This window comes from Ammospiza caudacuta, chromosome 1 (assembly GCF_027887145.1).
Source record: "Ammospiza caudacuta isolate bAmmCau1 chromosome 1, bAmmCau1.pri, whole genome shotgun sequence".
In the NCBI taxonomy this organism is placed as follows: Eukaryota; Metazoa; Chordata; class Aves; order Passeriformes; family Passerellidae; genus Ammospiza; species Ammospiza caudacuta.
In genome coordinates, this window is record NC_080593.1 from 20,841,744 (window position 1) to 20,867,354 (window position 25,611).

Consider the following 25,611-nt stretch of genomic DNA (forward strand, 5'->3'; position numbering starts at 1 on the left):
ATTTATGCTTATTTCCATATAAATTATACAAGACTGTGCTTTCCGAGGGCTTATTTACTTCATCTTTGTGCTCACAGGTGACATGAAGCTGATATATTGTTTTTGACAGATATTAGTCCTGTCTGTTCTTAGCAAGCTGTAGTGATGTTGATTTGCTGATGTGTCCAGAGCATTTATTAAAGACTTTTATACTGATAAAATCAGGTTTTCTTTGCTGTATTTAAGCCTGTTACCCCTTCCAACTCATATCAGACACATAGAAAAATTAAATTCCATCCTGTAAGGCTCATTTTTAAATATTTAGTATTGATAATACGATTTCTCATAGTCTTTGATGTCTTAGTCTTTTGTCCAGCTCCAATCTTTTCTTTAAATTATTGTTACCCGGTGATCTGAAAACCCAAGTTGACTGAGAAGCTTTTCAAACTTTGGTGCCCCAAACTGGATACAGAATTTCCTATAATGCCTAATAAAAACAGAACCTATAGCAAGTGAATTACTTTTCCTAATAGGATGAATAGTTAAAAAAGTGAATATTCAATCCTTTGGTTAGGCTTTTGGTAATTACTATGAATCAACTAACTTTTGGAAAGAATTCATGTCAATATTTAGAATTAGTTAGGTAATTCTGTCTTCCTGTATACTGGTATATTAAACAAGTATTTTTCCAGTGGCTTATTGCACTATACAGCCTCTAGTCAAGATGCATGTATGGAGTTACTCACCATCTGATTTTTTACAGACAGAAAAGAATTTTTCCTCGCAAGAAGCTGTCTTCCAGGTGCCATCAGTGTCTAGGTAGACACATGCTAATGTCTGCTTTGGTTCTCCACTGGCCCACTTGCTGTAAACTAAACTCCACCTGTCAGTCCATTGATACTTGCCATTGGTCTGGAAGTAAAATCTATATGGTAATTTCACGTTTGCTTACAGTGACACAGCTACTAACAGGATCCTCAAGAGGACTCTCACATAACCTGTGTAGAATCATCTGCTTACTAGTGCTTCTTCTTAGCTTGTAAATGCTCACTGACTAAAATGTACAGTGTCTGTCATCCACAATTGTGAATGCCTCCAAAAATATCTAACATTAATTCAGAGCATTTTTTTAAAGCATTGGGAAATGGAAGGGAGAAAAGGGGGGCATGAGAGAAGGCATCAAATGAGGAGTCAGATAAGATATCCTGTTGGTATGACCACCCAAACATCTGCATGTAGAATGGGAGTGTGTGTGGGAGTGCTCTTAAGCAGCTCTGATCACCATTGCTTTTGTTGTAGTTGTCGTGACTGTGATTCATGATGAAGAGTGTAGCCTGTCAAAACACACCTACCATCCAAATGCTCACCCTCTCCTGTCATACAACTGATGTAGACATCTCACAAACAGAAGGGATTATTTTTCCATAATATTCTAACTTGTAATGGGAGCAGTTACGCCAATTGTATTTTCAAATTAAAAAAAATACAGCCGTGGTCAGTATATACCATAAGATATAGCCTCAATATTCCTTTTACTAGTATTTACCCCACTTTCTGTTCACAGCTGTAGCTTGCTATTGCTACCATAAATAAGACCACTCTAGTAAAATGTGCAAGCATAAACACACACACAAAAATTGTTCCTTGTCAGGTGACAGATACCTTGATACCTTGTCACTGATCACTGACGGAGGTACGTAAACACATGGCAGGAGGGCAGGATGTACATTGTGCCTGGAATCACTTTTAGATTAAAATCAACTCAAAATGTAGGAAATTTTACAATTTATATCTGAGATACTTTAAACAACTCCAAACAATGCACTGCACTGTTGTATACTGGTTTTACAGTAACATTTCCTTGTGCTAAAGGAGATCTCTACTGTAGGAGTCTTACTTGAAGATTTCCAGTGCAAATGGCTGTTACATTGATGTAACATTCTGTTTTCAGCACTACACTGGCAGAAATCCCAATGGGCAACAAGATGAGAGCATGAAGTAAAATCAGGTTGTGTGTCAGCCTGACTGTGTGTATGCAATGCCTTTGTTCTTACCCTGTTGCTGTTCAGACCAATCCACAGAGGCTCTCCATATTCCTTTGCAAGTAGGAAAAACAGTGCCTGGCTATGTGGCTCTAAAATGCTGGCAAGTTCTGAGGCATTGTTATTGCAGTTTTGGTGTGCTTCCTCCCACTTCATTTTGGAACGAGTAACAGAATAGCTAATCCCACTAGAAGGGGCAAAAGAAAAGTCCAGCACTGTTTCTGGTGATTTTAAAAGTTCAGGATCTGTAGGAAAAAGGAAAAAAAAAAGAGCCCCATGAGCAGTTAAATCTGGAGTCACATATTTGACTTGTGGAATTGAGTAGCATCTTCATTATTTACAAACCTAATATAAAATTACGAATGGAATGGAACATCTTCTTAGCTGTTTGTAATTAAATATAGCATCAAAACAACACTTCCGATAAAAGAAAAGTATTTTCAACCTCTGACAATTTTGAATCAGTAAATACACAGTATTTTACATTGCAGAGGTAAATTTACCCCATCATACAAAAATAACACACCTGTCCTGTCTGCTTTTAAAATACTCTTTGCAGCTTAATGACTATCAGGTGTTTATGAATAATGTTAAACTTACTAGTTTTGATGCCCTAAAGATCATCATGAACATATGTAATTAAAATTGTTTGGGCTTCATCTATTAAATTACATTTTTAAAAATAAAATAATTTTCTTTTCCCATATTCCACTATGTTGTCTCAAAAACATTGCTAAGTAACACTGGAAGGCAAGATGGACCCTTAGGTTTTACAGATACTTTATCTAAAAACCAAAACAAACTGAAACAAACTAAAACTAAACTGAAATAAAGTGTGTTAAACAAGAAAATTTGATTTCATCTTTATGTTATTATTTTCAAGATTAACATAGCAGAACTCACCACTACTCTTCTGGCATATATACCCTCTGTACTTATAACACTCCTCATTATTCCATTTTCCTGTGTCATCAGCAGGACCTCTCTTCAGGGAAACACAGTCAAACTGTTGGAAGTAAGGAAAAGAATATACATGCCTATTAGAAGTTATAAAACAGAGTACTATAATTGAGTAGTTTCAGGTTTGGGTTTTTTGGTTTTTTTTTTTGTTTTGTTTTGTTTTGTTTTGTTTTTTTTGTTTTTGGTTTTTTTTTTTTTGTGTTTTTTTTTTTTTTTTTTGTTTTTGTTCTGGTGTTGTAGGTGTGTTACAACTCTAGAAAAGCCTTTCATTCATCATTCCCTGTCTTTTCTGACCTTCCTTGTCGTGGCTAGTTCCCCTGTTTTACACTATTCAGCTCAGCCTGCTTTTTCACTTAGTTATTCTCCAGGAGAAATACTTGAAAGACATTATTATTTTCAAAAACTTTCTTCCACATTATCTATCCCAACTAATGAGTGACTATCAGTAAGGTTTTGAATAAAGATGAAATAGAGGTTGTACTTTCTATTTCACTTGCAAAGACAGCTAGAAATAGTGCTGATTCTTGACAAAATCACGTGGATTACAGTCCTTGGCAGACCTCTCATCAGCTCTAATTCTTAGAATTTCTCTTTCAGCTACATGAGATCAACTTAAGAAGCTGAAATTTATTACAAGTTTATTACAAGCTGCAATCTGCTCTGATAATCTGCCATGGGGTAATTGTGGGCCTTTGAAAAGGATCCTCTGAAGGAGGGAGCTGTTAGTGTCTTGAAGGTGAAGGGGAAAAGCAGGATGTACCTTTGCACATTTTTTTTCCTGCTTGGTATTTCCTAGCGTTATTAGAGCTGCAGTGGAGCTCTGGTTTGTGCAGTGTCATTTATGTCTTCCTGCATGCCTTGACCAATGGCTAATGGGGGGGGGCAACATGAATTGGCTCAGGTGTAGTCTAAGTTGGTTGCCCAGATCCCTGACTTCTCTAAAGGCATGGATGCAAAAATGGTGGGAGAATGGACAGTAAGTGGAATGATACATTGTGAAGGGTGAGTTTGGAAAGCAAGATATAGAAATAAATAGAAGATAGACAATGCGGCTGTGCAAATCAGTCAGTATTGGTATGGTTATGTAGAATGCTATTTTAATTACAGCATTATGAGGTTTAGTTTAAGTGCTAGCAGTGGAGAGGGTTTGATGGGCTTCAAAAGTAGTTGACATCTATTGGCCCCTAGTAATTTAATTACAATTTTAAAATGAGAAAAAGTTAAAATGCTTAAACTCTTTTTCTCTTACATCCTCTTCTCCCTCCTTCATAGACATGAAAGTAATTGTGTGTTGACTTCTAGAATTCCAATGTGGCATTTATATTCTCTGAAAAATTAACAATTTACTATGAAAAAGAAAGTAACTTTGCTAACTTTATTCAATATATCCAGTCCATTATTCAATCTGTCCATTGCTGCGATTATGGCAAATTCTTTGACAAAATTACAGCAATGCCATTTTATGCTCTGAAATAGCTAGAATACTCAAACATTGAAAGGTTTTATGTCCAGTCCCAGAATAAAGATAGATGACCAACCAATGCAGAAGGCTGGGGCAAGGTCTGCAGTGGTGTGAGCTGCTTACTGGGAGTGGTATTGCTCCTCAGATTTAGACTTGGTGGCAAACACTAAGCAATATTTACCTGTTGCCGATTTCGGCCATCTTCTGGATGCAGACTGTCATACAAAATAGGTTCTACAAGTTTTGGGGAACCTTTAGCCCAGTTTGTATATGAGACAGCTCTTCCATCAGACCAAACAAAGTTGAGTTCACTGAGCAGATCATTCAAGCCAATCCAAAGATCATTTGAAGCATCCTTCAAATGGTACGTGAGAAAAGCTAAAATAAAAATAAAAATAGAGGAGAAAATTATTGTGTTACATGATCAGTCAAAGCATCAACTCATAAATACTTAACTGTTTTTTTATAAAATCTTATAAAAACATTTTAATTTTATTTGATCAGAAATTTACCTGATTTCATTATTTCAAGGTTATGCCAAGCTGTTACCCATGAAAAATCTCAAAGAGTCCAAGTATTTGGGAACAATGAAGCAAGATTGGAAAGAGGAATAGAAAAAAAAAGCCTGTCTGACCACCATGATATCTAAAGTGTTCACTTATTTCAGCAGTCAGGATGAGCCACTTGACTGATGGAAATATGTACAGCTGCAAATTGAAGCCAGGGAACACCGGCAAGGTCAAAGTATGTCTTCCTCTGGCATTATACAAAATCAAGTTGCAGAATTTAGGCAGAGGTATAGACACACATCCCGTTCTATTTCTGGCACAAACAGACTATGCATTCTGGTTTTTTCTCTATGCCTAAATTCATAAATGCCAGATCCAGATTTTTAATTTTATCTTAATTCATCCCTATAAATAATGTAATACACTTTGCATGTAACATGAAGAAGCAATCCTTAGCATGACTAGCATGCCCCAAACAGATTGTTCAGTTCTAAAAACACTTAATGCCATGGGCATATAACCATAATTTGAATACAAATTATAAAAAGCAATAATTTACATACTGGCACTTGCCTTCTTTGCAGGAAATGTCTACTGTATACAGAGTAAAGGCTCTCTATTACCTAAGGGGCTGTTGCACTATACCTTGAACTTGTTCATTAGGAATGCTTGCCAAGTCTCCTCCAAGGCTCATGCAAACTCTTCTTCCAGTACTCCAGAAATCATAGCCAGAGCCAAAAAATCTGTAACACTAGGGAAAAATAAGTATAGACTGTTAGAGTGACAGGACAAAGAATTTAGGTATGAATTACACAAGTTTAAGTAAAAACCACCCTAATTCAGACCCCCAAAATATTTTTTCAGTTAACTTGGATCTGGAGCCAAATCAAAACCATTTACAAATTTTAAGTTTGCTCTCTGTCTTTCTGCAAGGGATTGAAAAAGTCACAACAAAATTCAAATAGCTATTTACAAACACAGTAGGAGTCTGATGAGAATCTAATGTTTTAACTAACTCGGAGACTTCTAGAAACCATACACCACCACGAGACCAAGTTCTAACTGTAGGAAAAGCCCAACCCAGGTGTGGAGTTGCTGGAACTTTCTGAAAACCCTTTTTGACCTGGTGTCTGTGGTCAAAGTACTCTTGTGTCTATTCAGCCTTCTTCATTATACAGATCTCTCATTAATGTCATTATACAGCTCTCTCATTACTGGAAGTGTGTGACTAATTTCTTAAAAACTGTATAGCCATCACATTACCAATACATATTCACCCTCGAAGTTCTGATAATTACCAGTGTTCCTCATGTGCCCTCCATGTTTGCAGCTCACCCTCTGTTCTGTGTCATGCCAGTAGCACAGTCAGAGAATTATCTTGCAAGGTTTTGGAAATGATAACTGATGACTGTAACCTGGCATAAACTCACCTGTGGGTGCCTAACACATAATGCTGTGTGTGTTAGGAAAGAGAGCCCTCACTTATTAAGCACATCAAGTTTGTCTCTTTTGGGAAGAGGCAAGCATTACATTGGAGCCTATTTAGAAAAAAAATTGTCTTATTTCTGATTTGTTCCATCTCAAATGACTGATTTTGTGCTATGCCCAGTGCTTTCAGATGAATTCAGTTCTTCAGTTTTTTGAAACATCTATACAATGTAACAGTTTTCCCAATGTGCCTCAGGCGGCCACTTCTCAAGAAAACAATTAAATATCTGTAAAGCCACCATTTTGCAGTAATTAGCCAATGGGTTCCTTTTTTAATGCAACTGACAAAACGTATCTGAGAGACAGAAGGCCTTAAGTGTATCTCTAAGTATCTTCCCAAGCAGTAATATCATTGTTCTTAGGTGAAAGTGTCATACCTGATTTTTAAATAAAATCCAACCTGCAGGACATCCTCCAGGAGCTGAAGGTACTGCTGAAGGAAGGGTTGCATTTATAAAACTTCTGTGCCTCTCACAGATGTAGCCATTGGAAAAACCACAGTTGACATCATTCCACAAGCCTGAAATCAATTAAAGTTTAGGTATTAAGACACGCAATAAGATTGAAATTTGTGGGAAGGTGAACTTCTTTCTGAAGTTCAGAAGCAATCTGCAAGGGAATAGGGGATACCTGCATTAGCTCAGCTCTACCTCCCACTGTCCCTGTGTACAGGGGCACTTTGGTCCTGCTGTCACTGGGCGAGAAGTGGCCACGAGGTGGCCTCTCAGTGAAACCCTCCCTAACAGCTTTGTTGCACTGAAAGATGCAAGTGTCAAGTAATGCTGAATCAGTGAAAGCACTACAGAATGTGAAAATCTATGTATGTTCTATTCCTTTGCTAACAATTCTATTATCACTAAAAATATTATCTAATAATTAAAAATAAATTATAAAACTATTATTAGAAGTTGAAATACTTTCTATTATTAGGAAATATTTTTAATTCACTATTATCTAATTATAATAATTAAAAAAAATAATTGCTGTTGATTTGAATTGAACATTTTCTTTTTGCAGCTGAAACACCAGTGATGAAATTGCCACTGCATTTCCCATTAAAATCAATTTCTTAGACTCCACTTTTATGGATAATATTGCCCCTGAAGAAACCTCGGATATAACAACTATTCTTTATAATGCATATTTCTCAAAATTTCTTGTAAAGAATGGGTGAAAATTGACAAGAGATTTTAAACAAACATTGGAACAGCAGCAGCCATAAAATTACTTTACATACCATAGTTGTGTGACTCACCATCTTTTTTATTTAAAACCACACAATTTTCTTGACCTTCTGCAAAGTTGGGCTCACCCTGTGCCCAAGCTGCATAGTGCACTGGGCTTCCACTCGTCCAACTGAAAAGCAGAAGTGGTTGCTGAGACAATGTCCATGAAACAGTTTAGAAAAATCTTCCTTAACATACTGAAAATATTTTTTTAAAATTACAGCTGAGTGTCTCCGTAAATTGAGTTTCCATTAGGATTGAAAGATCTTAAATAATGAAATCTCTGCATATCAAGTCAAAGACAAAAATACCTTTATTTTTAACAGATATTTTCAACATATTCATAGCATACAAAACTTCCATTTAGAACTGTGTTTGTACAATGTAGTTTAACTGAAGGAGAGCACACATTCCAACAAGCATTATCACTCTCTGAATCTGCATTTAACTCCTTTGCAGTGGTTCCTCCAGAAGGAACTTTGGCATTACAATACTCCTACAACTGCTCTTTATGGATCTTGATGAAGCTTATTTACCTACCTGAACTGTTCATCAGCATTCTGGATTAATCCTATGAGATATGAGTTCAGTTTGCCATTTTTTAAGATCTAAGCATAATAAATAAATAAATTAGAATTTTATAATATTATTAAAAAGTGTAAATATTTTTCTACAGAAGAAAATAAATGAATACATATTCTTTAAATGATTTTTTGTGCACACTCACCTGAGGTACTGTAAAACTTACAGTTTTGCTTTATTATTATTTTTTTGATGCATTCCCATTTTTGGCTGAATTACTGGTAGGATCAAAGCTTTCAAAGTTCTGTTCTCAATTTAAGAAGAAAAGGTCATAGAAGACTTGAGAAAAACATAAAGTATAGATTTTTTGATCCTTTCCTAGTTGTAAGCAGCTATGTAATTCTTGAGTCTCAAGCTGTCTGAGCTCTCCTCCTGTTATATCATTTCCCACACAATAAAAGCAAACATCTAATAGTGTGGCTCAGAAAGGTGATTGTGTGGCTGTGTTGGTATTAGCAAACCAAGCAGGATTATGGCAGAGGTTTGAGGTACCATCCATGCTATGAAGTTGTCAGCATTCCCCTGCTATGCTTCAGTCATGGAACAGGAAAACTGATCCATGAAGAGTTGTTGGAATGATCAGTCTGACTTGGACCAGCCTTTCTTTGAAAAGCTGTTTTGGAGAGCAGCATGACCATCAGCCAGGACCATCAAAGCTACACTGCTGCCTGCCTGATCTATGTGCAACACTGGGTTCTAGTATATGATATTCAGAGTAGAGGCAACCACCCTGCCAGAAGGACAGTTTGCTGAGAATACACCTACCCTGCCGGTTCATTGCTCCTTATCTATTTGCTCAGAACTCTATTCAGACTAAAATAGACAATACTATCTGAGTAAACATTAAATTCTTTTACATGTTTTTTTTTCCCTGAAGTGAAGATTCATTTAGTAGAATAAATTTTTTTTTTCATAGAATCTTTAAACCTAATCCTAATAAAATTTTAGTAGTAGTAATATTTGGTAAAAGTGGTAATATTATGCAACAAGTACATTCTTCCGTACTTCACAAGCAGAGGATATGTACAAAGGGTATATAAATCATGCAGTGTATAACTCAACAAAATCTCCGCTTACGTATTTCCACAAAAATTTTCTTTCACTATTATTTTCAACAGTAGCAAGATTTCCGTGGTTGTTTCTGCAGAATGTTCTGGCTTTCTCCATAGACGTCTTTTCTGGGCTGAAAAAATATTGTTTGTCTCCTTTTACAATCCAGCCATCTTCTGTGACTTCATATGCTGCAAGACAGAAGAGAAATCTCTGCATTGTTTACGCAAAGCTGGTGGTGTTACATTGCACCACCTTCAGGTAAGTGAAAACAAATAGAAGCTTACTGGTAGAAAGGCCCAAAGGTTCTGGTTTCAAGGGTGTCCCTGTAATGAAATGGGATAAAAATAAGATGATGTAAAATATTTCCCAAACTTTGAGCCAGTATGTGTTCAATTAATGGAAATTATTTTAATGTCTATGAACTTTTCACATTTATATATTCAATGCAAAATATAATTATATGGTATCTTTGGTGCAAAGTTAAAAATGGATGCTTGATGAATAAAAGATGCATTACAGGCCTACATCTCTGTCTTGGTAGATTTTTGATAAGTGCATCTTGTATATCTTGAATATTGCTTAAATTGGATGGCTGAAGTTAGTCTGAATGAATATGTGTTTCTGAAAGAACACTAAACAGAGAAAATACTCCAACACTGGTAGACTTTGAACAATTCTTTATGGACATTGTGTTGTATTTGAACAAGAAATTCAAATACTAAACAAATTTTTGCTTTTTTACATATACTTATATTTATTATTTGTATGTAACTTTTTATTAGTATTTATTTGTTAGTTAAACTTTTTTCTGTGTAGCTGCTTTGGCAAGAATTACATTACTATTTTTTGAAAAATAATTTAAACAAAAAATTTCCACATCACATGGAGCGTGATATTGGAGAAATGTTTCTCTAAACATTTAAGGCCAAGCGCTATAAAAGTGTAAAACAAATGTCACATTTATAATCTCCAGGCCATCTGAAGGGGGCTCTGAGCAACCTGGTCAAAGGTTGGGGGTTGGAACTGGATGATCTTTAAGGTCCTTTCCAACTCACCCCATTCTGTGATTCTATGTTTTTCCCCCACAGGAATTTATTGCAAAGTTTGTGTTTCTGTATGTGTAATTACATTTTATTAAGTGTATGAACATATGCTTGGGTTAAAAAAAAATATGTCAGCTTTTAAAAATAATCTATTGTATGATTGGTTGCAAACTTAAAAAGAAAATTGTTACAAGATTGAAAAGAAAAAAACCCTAATATATCTGTTCTGGAAGTATGAAGTAATCTGTCTATTTCAGCATGCCATTCTGCACTGCTGACTAATGATGGCAATTTCTTCAGGCTGTAATTTCTGCCATTCATATGCTACTACTAATTAACAGTAAACAGCTACTATTGACACTTTGCTAATGAATTTTAGCCGTGGTGATTATGCAGGTGAGAACTCACAAAGGAACTTAACAGGAAAAATATCTTCACAACATCTCTCTGAGATAGAGGTCTATGATTATTGTTTTATAGGTATAAGAAGCTGAGACTATGTGCCTTGGTTAGAAAATTGCTTTGAATAATTCAGCAGCACAGAAATTATGTCTTTTAGAGAAGAAGCAATTGAAACTAGTGTGAAGGAGCCCAGGGAGCCACCAGAGGAACATTGCTGTTACTATGGGAAGTAAAATATGCAGCCCAACACATAGTATTCCTCTCTAATTTCACTGAATATTTTCCCAAAAGTAGCTAAGAAAAAAAAAACAAAAACAGAGAAGTAGAGATTTTTCTACTAGTATGTGATGAAGATGTGAAACTGTCTTAAATTTTGAAGCTTTCATTACTATCTTCTTGTTACAGCAGGCCTGTTGTTACAGGCTTGTCTTTACATGTCATCTTACCACAAGACTGATTCTGTAATGCTGGTAGTATTGTTTAATTTAGAGTAGGTGGCTACTGCGCCATTGTGTACCAACATTTGAGCAGAGGAGTGAAGTTTCACTTCACAAAGGATATGGAAATTCAAAATAATATTTTTCTTCTTCTTTTTATCTTTTTTTTAGTTTGAATTGTAGTCCTCTCTTCCTCCCTCAGTCAGAAGTTCTGTTTTGACAAAAATCTGCTTTTGTGCAGAGCAGTGAATACTGCATGGTAAGCTCTTAAGATTGCTTTCACCATATTTTCTATTATTAGACAATTACATAGAGAAGTGTAATTTTAGTAAAGCTTATCATGGAATATACTTTTTATAATGAAACAAAAAATTTATTGTTAACAGCTGAAATCTTGTATACCAAAGGTCTTGACCTACTTTTCTGTGTGCAAAATTCCTGTGAAATAAACAAAACTTTCTACCAGTATGTTGCTTGTAGAGTTTCCTGTTATGATAGAATGGATTTAACTTGAATTTCTTTATAAGGTGAGTTTAGAGTAAAAAGTAACCTACCTTTTTTTATTTCACAAATCCAGTTATGACTGTATTCACAGTGCTCCTTAATCCATGACAAGGAAGGATTTTCACTGATTGCTCCACAATCTTGAAATGCAGCACCATAAAAATAGTATCTTGTTTTATCTATATAATTCACCTACAGAGGAAACACACCTGTGGTTTTTTTTTTTTTTTTTTTTTTTTTTAATCTACAGGGGAAAATCTGTCCTCTGTCAGGAATGAGAAGTAGAGCAAAAGTTTCCAACCACTCCTTTTCCTCCTCCTTTGGCTGTGAAGCCAATGTGAGCTACTAAAGTAATTACAAACACTCTGCAAGAGGAAAGAAGGGCTCTGAGTTTATGCAGCTTCTAACAGACTGTAGCAGTCCCACAAAAACTGGACTCAAATGAGTCCAGTTATAAATAAAAAGCAGGAAAAATCTCTGGCAATTTATCACCAGAGACTAAGAAAAATCAGGAGAGACCTTTCTCATAAATTTGTGACTTCAATAATCATTTCTGTAGCTGAAAGCTGTCCTTTGTCTTTTATCACTTTTGTAATAGTATAATCTCAATGTTTATTTGCCCCTTTTGTTTTTTTCCAATCTAGTATGAAGAATAATAGTTCAGACTTACCCAGTTGCAAAATAGGCATTTTTGGAAATTCTTATACACCTTTTACACACGCAAGTCATGGAAACTTCAACAGGAAAAATGTCATCACAGAAGGAAACTGGCATGGTGAAACACTCACCGGAGAACCATCACTCCAGGAAACTCCACCATCAGGATCCAAACAATGCAAACCTATCCAGAAAGGCTGAAATGATGGGGATTTCTTTCTAGAGTATGAAAAAAATGTAAAGTTGAAGAGGATTTATGTTGTTAGCTCTGCTCAATTTTATAAGTTACATGAGACAATAACTCTGACACTTATTGAACATTTCAATGCAGAAATTTTTAAAACAAAAAGTATTGTTGGTCAGCAAACTCCGATTGGCAAGTACATGAAGTTCACACCTTAAAATTTCCTGCTCTGCAAATGGTTGTATTGAAAACACAGCATGTTATTTTTCTGCATTGATGTTGTGATTATAGTGGTTTTTTCTCAGAAATAAAATGTTCAGGGTACTAGAAGACAAAGTTTGGTTTCAAAATTATTCACTAAGCAAACTTAGAATAGCATCTGTGGTGAAACATTCAACAAATTCTGTTGTTGGACTGGTTTTTATCTGAATTTAAAATGTTTGCAGGTTGTGACATTTTAGGAGCTCCAAAAATTCTTTGAAAACATTACTCATATGAGACATTTTCTCACTTACTTTTCTTATTGTTACGGTGAAAACCAGATAGATTTTTAAATAATTATCTCAGGAGCAAAACAATAGTACCATTATTTATTACTGTGTCATGTGTTGTCATTCCAAAATATCAATTATTAGACAGTTTGCTTGCTTACTTTATTAAGTTTTCTATCACTGTTTGCTCTTCTTCATTTCTAATGGCAGCCAGGTCTCCTCCTATTTCTCTGCAGAAATCTCGGGCTTCAAACCATGTTTTCTTTTGGTCTTCTTCTCTCACAAAACCCTGTAGATGCAGGTAGAACACTGTGTTTTCAGTGTGCTAAACATAAATCTGCTGGCTGTCTTGCATAAGAAAAATAAGTAAACCTTCCATTGTAATTATCCATGACAATATGGATTCAAAAGTAATTGGATGCCCTTACTTATCATTGATAGAGTGAAAGCTGCAGTGATATTTGAATAGTGTGTAAAAGCTTGCTACATTGTGCCATTCTGTGATGTTTAGACTGCCTATTTGTTTGGCAATAATTTGGCAATTATTTTGCTGTCCTGTTTCCCAGGTAGGATTATGGCAAAAACAATACTTACCCTGAAGCAGGAATTAGTGCTATTGCTTGTATCCCAACCCAAGGGGCATTTGGAGTCAGAAACTGTTTCAGAAACAGCAGGAACAGTGACTTTTTCAGCTAATTTTTTGCAGAGAAATTTTGCCTTTACTTCACAGTTCTGAACGTCCCATAGTCCAGCTGCATTTCCAGTCCTAAGGGCAACACAACCAGCTTCCTTCCCTTTAGAAGATAAAAAAGAAAGTTGAAATGTTTTTTAAAGAGGCTCTTTCGACATTTTTATGGCTCATGTAATTAATTTACAAGAGACTATTTGAAATATTAAGTGTAGTGTCCAGTCAGAGGAGGAGCTTCATGAAAAGAGGAAACCAGCAAATCCTTCATCATTGTCCCTTCCCTCTGAGTGCAGGAACAGCTCCTTGCCTCCCTCTTTCCTCTCCCGCTTGTGGCAAGGCTTTGGCAGCACATTGCTAAGGCTGGAAAGGGTTTCATCCTTTCTGCTCAATTGGATTTTGATCATGGAAACAATGAGAAATCAGAAAATAAATATTTTCATGGCATCATAGAAAATCACAGCATAATTTAGGTTGGAAAAGATCTGTAAGATTGTAGAGTCTGACCAATTAACACAGGTTCACCACTAAACCATCAGTGCCACATCTACATATCTTCATATCTTGTAAATACATCCAGGGATGGTAAATCAACCACTTCCCTGGGCAGCCCATTCCAAGGCCTCAGCATCCCTTCTGAGCTCTCATCACCCTGGGGTGGATCCCATCTGGGCCCATAGATTTATGAACATCCTCCCCCCTCAGATGGAAACTAAACTTTGTTTATGAAAATATGTGTTGAAGCGCTATTTTTCGGCCTTAGTTCCCAGAAAAAACAAGATAGGATGGGGGCCTTCTATCTCCTGGGGCTTGGAGCTCTGGAATATGTTTTGTCCTTCTGCATAGGGAAAAGATAGGGAAAGGCACTGGGACTAGCTTCTAATATCATAATAAGCATAATATATGTGTAAAGAATACAGAGAATCTATAAAAAGAAAAAGGCAAAAATCATTTGGCATCAGTAGAGTACCAGGCATTGCTGCATTCCAGTTTGTGTACAGAACACCTTCACCAGTCACCCAAGTGAAAATCCCTTGCTCTCGCATGTCTGAGAGACCAATCCAAAAATACTTCTCAGAGCTCAGACCAATGAGGCTGGTCAGGTAGGCTTGCTCATATCTGAAATGACAGGAGTCAGATGGGATTAAGCCCAGCTTTCCTTCCATCTCCCACTCCTCAGCATCCAAACCTCACACAGTGAATTTTGAATAGATTCAAACTTCTACAATTAATAGATTCTCCATTAAATTTCCTCTAATGAGGAATATATTGTTTAACTGGGTCCCAGGTGCAGTAGGGGGTGGAGCTGTGCTATACTGAAAGACTATTCCTTACAGAGCCAAAGTTGCTGTTGTCTGTTCTTTTAAAGTTAAGTACTGAAAAACCATTGAGGTATAAATTTTTTTTAGTAAGAAAAGCCATACTAGGTTTATTCATTTTTTTTTCCTTCAGAAAAAAGATATTCTGGAGGGTTTTTTTTTGTTTGTTTGTTTTTTTCCCAAAAAGTTCTCAACTCTTTTTTAAAATTCCAATATTATTGCATAAGATATACAATTTTGAAACTCTTTCCATACCTGTCTGCTATACTTGTTAAATAACCACTGCTCCTTTCACAGGTTTTCTTTGCTTCTGAAAATGTTACAGAGGTGTGTCCAACCAGGTAGCAGTAAAAACCATATCTTTTCCAACCCTATCAAGAACACATGAAATAAACTTGCAATTAAAAACAACATATGTTCTAGCACTTGAATTTCAATGAATACACATAAGCCAACATATTTTTAATATAACATGATAATGTATAAATCTGAATTCCAGTGTACCATTAGAAATTCAGCTTAGCAAACATTCAGTGCAGAAAGAAAACATTTAATGCCTATGAGTCTCACTTTTTTTAAATTAATGGATAAATTTTTACTGGTAAAAAAGTCAGTGACACAGAGATGAATAAAGTTATTCTTTGCTCAGAACAAAAAAAGATCAGTCTGTATTATAGTAGAGATGCTGACTCAAGTTTCCTATGTTTTCAAGGCTAAAGGAACAGTAAGTAGACTAATTAATTGATTTAATACATCAGGTCACCTAAAAAGTCTGACTGAAGAGGTAACATAGAAACCACTGACAAAAATATTCAAAATTACAGCTAAATTCCAAGTCACTCTTGCCTTTTATACCATCTCAAGATTTGCTTGCTGCACCCAAGAAAGGTAAATAAACTCTGTATTCAGTGTTTGGCTGCTGCTTAATTCCATTGAGCACAACGAGTCTCAGCTCTGTTCCCCATATGGATTTGTGGGAAAGGTTACTAAATATAGAGTAGGAGTAAATAGGAAAGTATAAAGAGGGAGAAAAAGGGGAAAAAAGGGGTAGGATACAATAACTTGCTCAAAACAAGTTCACTTATAAAAAGGACTTTATTGTCTTGATTTGGCTTCGGTAGTGAGATTTGTCATCATCGTGTATCATGCTGCACAGTCCAGAATTGTTACCAGTCCCTACTACATGTTCAATAACCACATATGGTTGTAGAACAATATAACAAATATGCAGACAAACACAGAATTGGCTTTAGCCCCTTTCACAAAAAGTTCTGAGAGGTAATAGGCCTGACTTATTATTATTCCTTATATGGGAATGTGGTGAAAATTATCACACTGAATTTGCTCTGCAATAACACTTGTTAGGAATGAAAAGGAAAAAAAAAAAAGATCATTTCAATGTCAGGATGAGCTTGTGAAATTTTGCTAACCAGATTCTCAGTCATGCTTTCTTCTTACCTTCAGGCAGGCAGGATCAGTCTTTGCTGTTTGAGAAACTCCTTGTAGTGGGTCTCTCCTGCAGATGTAGCCTAATTTCCTGTCACAGGCACTGTCTGCCCAGTATCCATCCTAGTTGCAGTTTGGGAAGAGGTGAGATCAGTGAGGCAGAACCTTTTTACTTTAGAAACATTATCATTCTTTTCAAAATACTGTTTCAATGTGAATACTGTACTTTTTAGTGGATTCCAGGTATTTGAGCTTGGCGGTGAGGGTATGTTAAGCTAAGTGGCACAGCCAGACTGTTAAGGTTTGCTTGGCATATAATGTACACTCACAATCAGATATGAACGTTTACTATTTATATGGAATTTCATTTTAAATTTAATTTAGAACAACCATATGTCTGAGTGAATGAAGATAACTTTCTTTGATTCTATGCAACTTAGCAATTATATTAAGTTGCATTAAAAATCTCCCTAGAAATATAGCCAAAAGTCAAATAGTGCAGTGCTACACTGCATGATTCACATGGAGTGATTCACCTTTCCTGCCATAATGACACAATCTTCTTGGCCAGTGACTTCATGGGTTGGTTCTCCAGGCAACCACTTGGTATATGTCACAGGGGTCCCATCACTCCACTCAAAGTACATTTGGATTTTGAGGTCATTCAGGCCAATCCACAGCTCATCCACAGCTCCTAAGAACAGAAATTCATTTGTGTTATTACCCAAGTTGAAACAGTCCATGGGAGCAAGATTTTATGGAGATGAGCTGAAATTGCAATGTTGCAATGCAAATTCTTCTCTATAAAAGACAGAGGAGATATTTTAAAATGTAATTCTCATTCTTCTTTCAAGAAGTTAAAAAACCAGTAGGAAATGAGATTTGTCAGCTTTATCAGTACATTACTGTATCTACAGCTACAACGTGTCTGATGCAGATAATACACTCAAATGCTGCAGTGACTAGAGCTGTTATTTCCCTCAAGTGATTTCATGCAGTGAAAAACAAATGAAAATCAAAATGAAAATAATTTAAATGAAAATGAAAAGACCATAATGACTCCTCTTGTGAGTTTTTGGCTTTCAGGTTTTTCTAACCTATATATCTGTGGCTTTCCCTATAAATATTCATAAAAAGCAAGAAATAATTATTTTACTTAAATTTAAGTAAAAGATTTAAGATGTAAGATTTCTAGTAGTGTAGTTCTCTGTTTGCACCCAACACTGCCCTGTAGAAATACTCACTGTAGCCAAGCTGAGACAGTATGAAGCCATGCTCCTCAGGGTTGTGGATACTGGCCAGATCACCACTGCTGTCATTGCAGGAAATTTGGGCTTCTCTCCATTCTTTGGGGTCTCTATGAACCATGAAACAGTGACTTCCATAGGGCAACCATTCTTCTGGGCATTTAACAGACTCTACAGCTCCTCAAAATCAATAGATATTTCAAGTTTTTAAATGGTGCAAACTGAAGTCTAGAATAACTGCAATTACATTTGAAATTTAGCTAATTAACAAATTAGAATGAAAAGGAGGATGTAACAAAGAAGCAGTACTTCATTCCTCACACATGTTTTAGTCTGTATGCTGTTGCTCATGGTACTTTTACAGAAAGCAAACTGCTTTTAAACAAAAGAGGAAAAGACTGGAGCCAGCTGTTACTGGGCTTCACTAGTGTGAAATATTCACTGGCCAGAGGAATATTTTGGAATTTCATAAGCAGCATTTCCACACAATATACCCCACCTAATTATGATTTATATATTTCATAAAGGAAAGGCATTATTACTGCAGCACAAGTCATTCTCTGCACAGATGGCTTTCCATGCCAACTCCCACTAAATAAACCAGAAAGAAGTATAGCCGAAAAGTGGTCCAAAGGAAGCTCCTTTCTGCCATCTTCTAGATCAAAATTTTAGAAATATTTATGCCAATCTGAAAAGATTGCTATCTTTTTGCCATCAAGAATTTGCTCTGAGCCCACTGATGCCATTTTCCCAAGCTTTCTGTGACAAACCTCATTGTTTCCATTAGAATGCACTACAGGAAGGGTGAAGCGCCTCTAACTTTATTTTCATGTCCATGCAGACCATGATACTTTCATGAAACTCTATGGCTTAACCCAGTGCCTCTGGAATTGTGAATAATAACATAAAGTAAAAAATGCTTTTGTGGTTAGTGGGCTCCAGGAACATTTCCAGTATTTAAATATATTTTGCTAAAGAAATAAAAATATGCTATGTTCTGTACCTGTCATCATAGCAGAAAACCAAATTTCAATGCTTGTTTTTCTTTTTATTTTAAATGGCCATTAAACTTAACTGTAGTGACACAAATTATGCCTTTATCAATAGGTTTTTTATTTGCTTGACATACCTGATGGTAGAATTAAAGGATCCTTTGTAGATTTTTCCTTTTTACATATATAGCCAAGTTTCAGCTCACAGGGCTGGTTTTCCCATTTAGCCTCTCTTCTGGGGTTTAGTACTGCACAGAGTTTTTCAGACTCAGGCTCAGGGCTTCCTTCGTGGGATAAAAACCAAATTATTTTTATGTAGCACAGGGTTTATGTCAGCAGCTAAAAGAGCAATTTACTGATCACCTTTTCATGTGTCAATTATGGGCTCATTATTTCACTCCTGCAATTATTTTCTACCAGAGATAATGAAATGTAATTTAGAAGTACACATCAAAATATTTCTTTTGATGCTTATTGCATAATTCACACATTTGATTACAGAACAGTGGTCCTTTTTGCATGTCCCTTTGCAATTTGAATGCAGATTTGCTCCTTGCTGCAAGCAGAACCTCCTGACATTCCCTCACAATTGCTGTCTCTCCTCCGCCTGCCTTTTCCACCAACACCCCCAGAGGGTGTTTTTCCAGAGGACACTATCCCTGGGGAATGGTCAGTGTTTTCTCCTCAGAGAGGCCCACAGTGTGATGACTTACTTTTTTCCCCTTTCCCCACAAAAGTTACAAATTAATTCTGCATTGAATGGGAAGTGTGAGGATCAGCTCATGAGCGCAGCCGCTGTGCGGGGCCACAGGAGCCCTGGGGCTGTGGGCTCAGTGACCTGAGAGCTGAACTCTCCTCTCAGCCCTGCAAAGCTTGAGGAGTTCACCAGCTCAACAGAAGGTACAAAATCTTCCACCAGACTCAGGAGCTCTGGGCTTTCCCTTCATCTTCTGTGCCAGGCAACAGCAGGCGACGCCTCTGAGTCTTGGGAAGGCTGAAAGTTGGGCTATACCTAAATTTATTCAGAATTTGCTGCAACCAGAAAATTTTCTGTTGCCTTGGAAATAATTGACTTTCAAAGATAACCTGTCAATGCCATGAACTCTTGAATGAGAGGAGAAGAGTGAAAAAGCATAGGAAGTGAAGAGGAAGGCTTTGCAAGAGCAATGCTCAGTGGCAGCTGAGTCCTTGCAGGATGCAGGGTCTGATAGCCCTGTGCAAGTTGTAGAGACTCAGAGGATTTCACTGGCTTGGAGGCATTCCCAGTACCATACAGCTCAACTAGGGTGTTTTATTTTATCTGCCTCTGATTAGAGATGAGGTTATTGAGGTCTTCTGCTTGAAATTCTGTGAGTTATATCTAGTGAAGAAAAGCATAATTCTCAGATTATAATCCCAAAAATTGTTTAAAAAGATTACTACCTGGTGCCCAGTTAAAGTATCTGAAGGGAAAGCCACCACTCCACTGCCAGCCACTGTTGAGATTCAGACTGTTAAGCCCAATCCAGAGAGAGGATCTCTTGCTGTCAATCAAATCTAGATAACCAAAAGAATTTAATTCTAACGAGATTTGCTAGGAAAACTTAGCATTTCTAAAGTTTAGAAGAAGATAGTAAAAGTATGTCTAGTGGTTGGTAAGCTCAGTACAGAATTCATGTTTCCTGGTAATAAACTCAGAGGTTTTTTTCTGTAGATAGAGGCTAGAGAATTGAAAAATGTTAATTTACATATTTGTTTATCTGAATTTAATGCTATTCTACAGTTACATATAAACAATAAGCTTCGAAAATTGAAAGACTGAATTTCTATTATTAATACTGTTATAAGTTTTCTTGCTTGAGGTGCAATTGATATAGGACCTTTGTTCTACAGTGTGCATAAATCTATAATCTGTATAAAATTTGTATTCTATTTCAAAGCAAGTATTTCATTAGGTATACATTAAAAATATTGATTTATTAACACAAAATATAGCACAAATCATAGAACATGTCACATAATGTAATTGCCATATAAGGGCTGTCTCCTAAAATGTTTCTTCTTTTAATTCCCTTTTCTGGGATTTTTCTGGTGTTTTCTGAGCTTGATCTAACTTTTGCTTATTTAGCTAGAAATCATTAGATATTTTTAATAAAAAAAATGTATAAATAATTTCAGATAGTAATTCCACAACTTACTGAAGTTCCACAGATAAAAAGCTTAATGTACTGTAGGTTTGTTATTTCTGATTAGTGTAGATACAATTTTCTTACATCAGCTATTTCCTGTAATGTGATTAAAGCACTGAAACATTTGTAATCAGTCAAAAAAGCCTTTCAAAAGAGTTTTTACTGAATCTTGCTTATTAGTTTACCTCTTAGATATATTTGTTCATGTATCTCCGTGACACTTAATAATTCAGCATTCTGCTGCTGACAGCTCTTCCTTGCTTGGTGCCATGAGAGAGCTGACTGGTGGTTAATCTGGTAGTAGGCTCCTGTCAAAGGATCTGTACTCCAAAATCTGTCAATGTCTGTGTGAGAGAAAGGTGATTTAGTACCTGGGTTTGTAATAAACATTTTAGACAATGTGTTATGGCAAAATTTAACTGCAAGCTTGTTTGTGAAATAACATTTTGGAGCAATTAAGGATCAGACCCACAAGTTATCATAATTTTTGTTAAGAAAAGAGGGTGTGTCATTGACATTATCAGTGATAAGCCTTTCATCCTTTATTTGCACTTTCCCCTTCAAATTTAATAATCTCCAGGAGAAAAAGAATATTGTAAAGAGGCCAACAAATCAAAACTGTGTCTTGGCCACTGTCTACCCTGAGAACCTGTGCAGAAGCTCATAGGCAAGCCCAAGTTTATTCTTGGCTGGAATAAAACTGAAATACAAACATTTGCAGTAATGAAACATTTATTGTGAAACTATGCCATGACTAATCACATTTACAATGCTATAGGCTTGGGGAAGAGCAGCTGGAAAGGTGTCCAGTGGAAATGGGCGTGGGGGTGCTGGTTGATAACCAGCCAAAGGTGAGACAGAGAGTGCCCAGGTGGCCAAGGAGGGCAACAGCACCTTGGCCTGTATCAGCAACAGTGTGGCCAGCAGCAGCAGGGCAGTGATTGCCCCTCTGTATTCTGCACTGGTGGGGCCACACCTCAAATACTCAGCTCACTCTTGAGCCTGACTGCAATAAAGCATCACTGTAAATTGCATCTCAATTCTCAGGTGATTCTATGCTGAAGAGAGTCATATTTAAAGCACACTGGTTTTTCCTCAATCTTAACTACTGATGGACACACCCAGACAACTTTCAACCTTACTGTAGGCTGTTAGCAAGTAGATTTGTTACCTCTGTCAGGAACGTTATTGCATGAAAAAGACATTTTTGGGTAAAATTTAGGCCACTGCAAGGTTTTTTCCTTAAACATTATTAACAGGATGCCAATATTGATACATGTACATAGCAGTGCTGTGTTACAGGGTCTATGTCAGCATGTGGGACTTACTGGCAGCTGGACAGAACCCAAACAAATGATCCTCATCGAAGTTGGGCGTTGTTGCACACCAGAACAAACCGTCTGACCTGCCAGCAGCTGTGCACTCAGTGTACCATCTTCCACTCAACAGGAAGGGGAAGGCACACGGAGCTCCATTGGAATTTCCTAATAGTGTAAACATGTCTGAGGGGGAAAAAGAGAAGTTTTAATATAGCTTTGTGAATATGTGTGTCTGTACTCTCCATGAGACTACGTGGAGAAAGCACGACAAGTGTTACAGCAGCGTACTTGGGGAACTGCTGTCACCAGCAATGTCTTCCACAGAAGTTCTTGGTAGGTTTCACAATTTATCCTTTGCTTCTGGGGTACATCATCAGCTGTACCAGCTAGAGATTGAGCAGTTTCATGCTGTAGAAAACTATGAAAGAGCTGCTGTGATTTTTATATCATATATAATATAATACATATATTATTAGATATATAATTATATTATATATAATATATAACAACATAATATTATCTATATTTTTTATCTCACATATAATTTTATAAATATAATGTTATCTTTTTATCATGTGCCTTAACTTCCACTTCATGTGGCTTAATGTTGTGGGAGTTTTTGGCATCTGAAATCTCGTAGGGCAACTGAAGGTACTATGCATGGAATTATTTCCTTACATTTAATATTGGTGTATTAAACTTAGAGATTTTTCCCTTTCATCCAATAGTACTAATACAATCTCAGTAGAAATAGAATGCAGCTAAATAAAGGGCTTTGATTGTAAAGTCACAGAATCACAAAATAGTTCAGGTTGGAAGGGATCACAGAGGGTCATGTGGTGCAAGCTCCCAGCTCAAGCAGGGCATGGCCCAGGATGCTGTGCAGATGGATGTTGAATATCTCTGGTGAGGGAAACTCCACAACATCTCTGGACAATCTATTCCAGTGCTTGGTAAAAGAAGTTCTTCCTCTTGTTCAAGCAGAACTTTGTGTGCTTCAGTTTCTGCCCATTGTGTTATTGCTAGGCACCACTGGGAAGAACTAAATTGTTAATTGTTAGTGATTAACACTAACAATTTAAAAAAGACCTACATCCACATTTGCTTTAAAAATAAAGAACAAAACATATGCACACTTTTTGCACATACTGCCTTCTGTCTGAACCTAAGCAGCTATTTTTCTCTAGGATGGAGTGATACGGGCCTGAATAAATTAACAAATCATTCTCTAGCCCACCATTGCCTCAGGGGGAAAAGCTGATATTAGGCTAAGGAGGGCAGAAAACAAAAGACCCTATCTTGATGGGCAAACAAGTAGATTCAATAAAGCACCAAAAATAACCTTTAAATTTTACCTTCGTATCTTTGAGAGCACAAATTGTCCATGGTACCATAGATCTTCCATTTATCCTTTGCCTCTGATCTTGTTTTCAGCACAGTATTTTCATTTTTTTTGCCAGCACTGAGAAATAAATCTTCCCCTTGGATCGCCAAGGCTGCGTTTCTGCATTCCCATTTCTGGAATTCACTTTTCTTGTTGCATGGGTACAGAGAAATTTTAGCCTGGTTTCTCTTGCTGGGCACTCCCAAGCATTGTGCAAATGCCATGCTCATTAACTGATGATCAGAGACCCACCTGAATTTTTGTAAGTCACTGCTTTTCTTGCAAGCAGCTGTTGTGACTGCCTCAGAACTCTGAGCAATTAAACAGGACTTAGTATCCTCATTGAATATTAAGAATACTTCCTTGTCTGTAAAAGAAAACATTCAGAATAACTGGTTAGGGTGAGCACATGGTAAGGGGAGCTTGTGAGGAGAAATATGTGCTGTTTATTCTATGTTGATCTATGCTATGATTCTATTCTGACTCATGTCAGGAGGCTGCAAATTTTTACAAGGATCAAATGGCATTTTCAAGACACATTTCATTCTGGGAAGGAAAAGTAAGTACAGCTCAGTAAATACATGGAAATGCAATACAGGCGAATAAGAACACATAAACTACATTAAGACAGCTTCAAATATGTGAGTATAATAATGGAATTTTATCTTCTGAAATGCACATTTCATTCAAGACTTACAAAAGAGACCTTTACTGAAAATTTGGAAGTTGGCCATCACTTTCATGCATTATAGATTTAGCTCCTGTGATATACATCTCCATAGGGTCCCAATTGTGCATAATAGAGTTAGTGAGTTAGCCTTCTGTGACCCTTGCTCCTTCTGGAATTTACATGTTCTGTTATGGTTTGGGGATTTTTTTGGAATTAAAAACCATGTAATGGTGACTTCTTACCTTGCCTTGATCCACTATCCTCTTCTTAGCACATCTATCATAAGAAGTCAACATAATTTGCACAATAAATCACAAGCATTGTCACAAGAACAATGACATAGATATAGATATTATATAGGTACTGTAGATGTGGGCCTGTGCATTGTGAGTGCCACACAAGATAGTTTACACTCCCAAAGGGTTACAGGCAGCCTGCTGTAGTAATCCATAGAGATCAGTAAGCCCTGCTGTCCAGAACTGCAACACTGCCGTGGCACACAAAGCAAATCTTCCTGGGCAAACAGCTGAATTGTCCTAAAAATGTCAGGTAGCATGCAGCTCTCACTGGCTTTGGGTCATGAGGGATTGAAATTTGCACTACAAGGAATATTCTAGGACCTATAGAACATGAGAGCAAGTTTTTGCCCTTCAGCCCTCTGTGCCTCAAATTCACACCTGGAAACAGAGATGCAGCATCACTGCCATGTCCAACTGAAATAATAGCTCACAAGAGGCAGTGAGATTCCCCTCCATGCACAAAAGTAAATTTTTAGGACAAGTGTAGGATGTTAGGGCAAGCCAGTGTTGGGTAGTGAACAGAGAAGAAAGACTGGGAAATTCTGAGAGGGTGTGACAGAAAGAATAGTTCTTGAGCTCTCCCAGAAGGTCCCTTTATTACTTTGATCAGCTCAGTAATACATAGAGTTTCACTTCTGCAAATCTAAATTTGAAGCTGAGACTTAGTTTCTCCTTTCCTTGTCCATTTAGGCAAAAAGTTTTAAATATTGTAAAGTCTTCAATCTCTTATTGCTCAGTAAATAAGTGCAGGGTGTAGTCCCTTAAGTACCAGCTGTAATCCCTCATCAAATTTTTGGGTCTAATAATAGGAGTTCTTGCTGGAAACTGTGAGGTTTCTGCTTTTAGGTCGGGTTTCTGCTCACAGAGCAGGTGGGAGACCCCCTGTTTGCACTGGGTGGTGCTGTCACAGCTCACATGGAACAGTGTCTGCTTTTGGAAGCTGTGATATGTACCCCACTCCACAAATCTAATGAACTGAAGGACAAAATAAACACATCTTTGAAAATTATCATAATACTTACTTCAGAAGGGAGCTGGGATCTGTCTTTGGCCAACTTCAGAG

The 25,611-nt window shown here is 36.8% G+C and overlaps 1 protein-coding gene across 5 annotated transcripts in view; it reads right to left on the reverse strand.

Moving 5' to 3' along the window:
- The window catches only part of LOC131567423 (macrophage mannose receptor 1-like), a 32,044-nt gene that overhangs the window by 5,735 nt on the left and 698 nt on the right, over window positions 1-25,611 (reverse strand). Inside the window, exons 2-26 of one of the 5 annotated variants that reach the window (XM_058819066.1) lie at window positions 23,832-23,946; window positions 23,551-23,728; window positions 22,205-22,378; window positions 21,062-21,220; window positions 20,131-20,244; window positions 18,846-18,992; window positions 17,714-17,896; window positions 17,006-17,163; window positions 16,482-16,592; window positions 15,279-15,394; window positions 14,675-14,823; window positions 13,614-13,813; window positions 13,181-13,308; window positions 12,476-12,563; window positions 11,738-11,879; window positions 9,586-9,624; window positions 9,326-9,489; window positions 8,207-8,274; window positions 7,696-7,796; window positions 6,818-6,960; window positions 5,598-5,703; window positions 4,625-4,821; window positions 2,925-3,027; window positions 2,034-2,266; window positions 726-891 (exon numbers count right to left, since the gene is read on the reverse strand). In XM_058819066.1, coding sequence (XP_058675049.1) covers window positions 726-891; window positions 2,034-2,266; window positions 2,925-3,027; window positions 4,625-4,821; window positions 5,598-5,703; window positions 6,818-6,960; window positions 7,696-7,796; window positions 8,207-8,274; window positions 9,326-9,489; window positions 9,586-9,624; window positions 11,738-11,879; window positions 12,476-12,563; window positions 13,181-13,308; window positions 13,614-13,813; window positions 14,675-14,823; window positions 15,279-15,394; window positions 16,482-16,592; window positions 17,006-17,163; window positions 17,714-17,896; window positions 18,846-18,992; window positions 20,131-20,244; window positions 21,062-21,220; window positions 22,205-22,378; window positions 23,551-23,581 — 3,220 coding nt within the window. In that variant the 5' untranslated portion in view covers window positions 23,582-23,728; window positions 23,832-23,946. Of the gene's footprint in view, window positions 1-725; window positions 892-2,033; window positions 2,267-2,924; window positions 3,028-4,624; window positions 4,822-5,597; window positions 5,704-6,817; window positions 6,961-7,695; window positions 7,797-8,206; window positions 8,275-9,325; window positions 9,490-9,585; window positions 9,625-11,737; window positions 11,880-12,475; window positions 12,564-13,180; window positions 13,309-13,613; window positions 13,814-14,674; window positions 14,824-15,278; window positions 15,395-16,481; window positions 16,593-17,005; window positions 17,164-17,713; window positions 17,897-18,845; window positions 18,993-20,130; window positions 20,245-21,061; window positions 21,221-22,204; window positions 22,379-23,550; window positions 23,947-25,611 lie in introns of all 5 variants that reach the window. The other 4 variants (XM_058819049.1, XM_058819041.1, XM_058819032.1 and 1 more) reach the window with 4 other exon arrangements.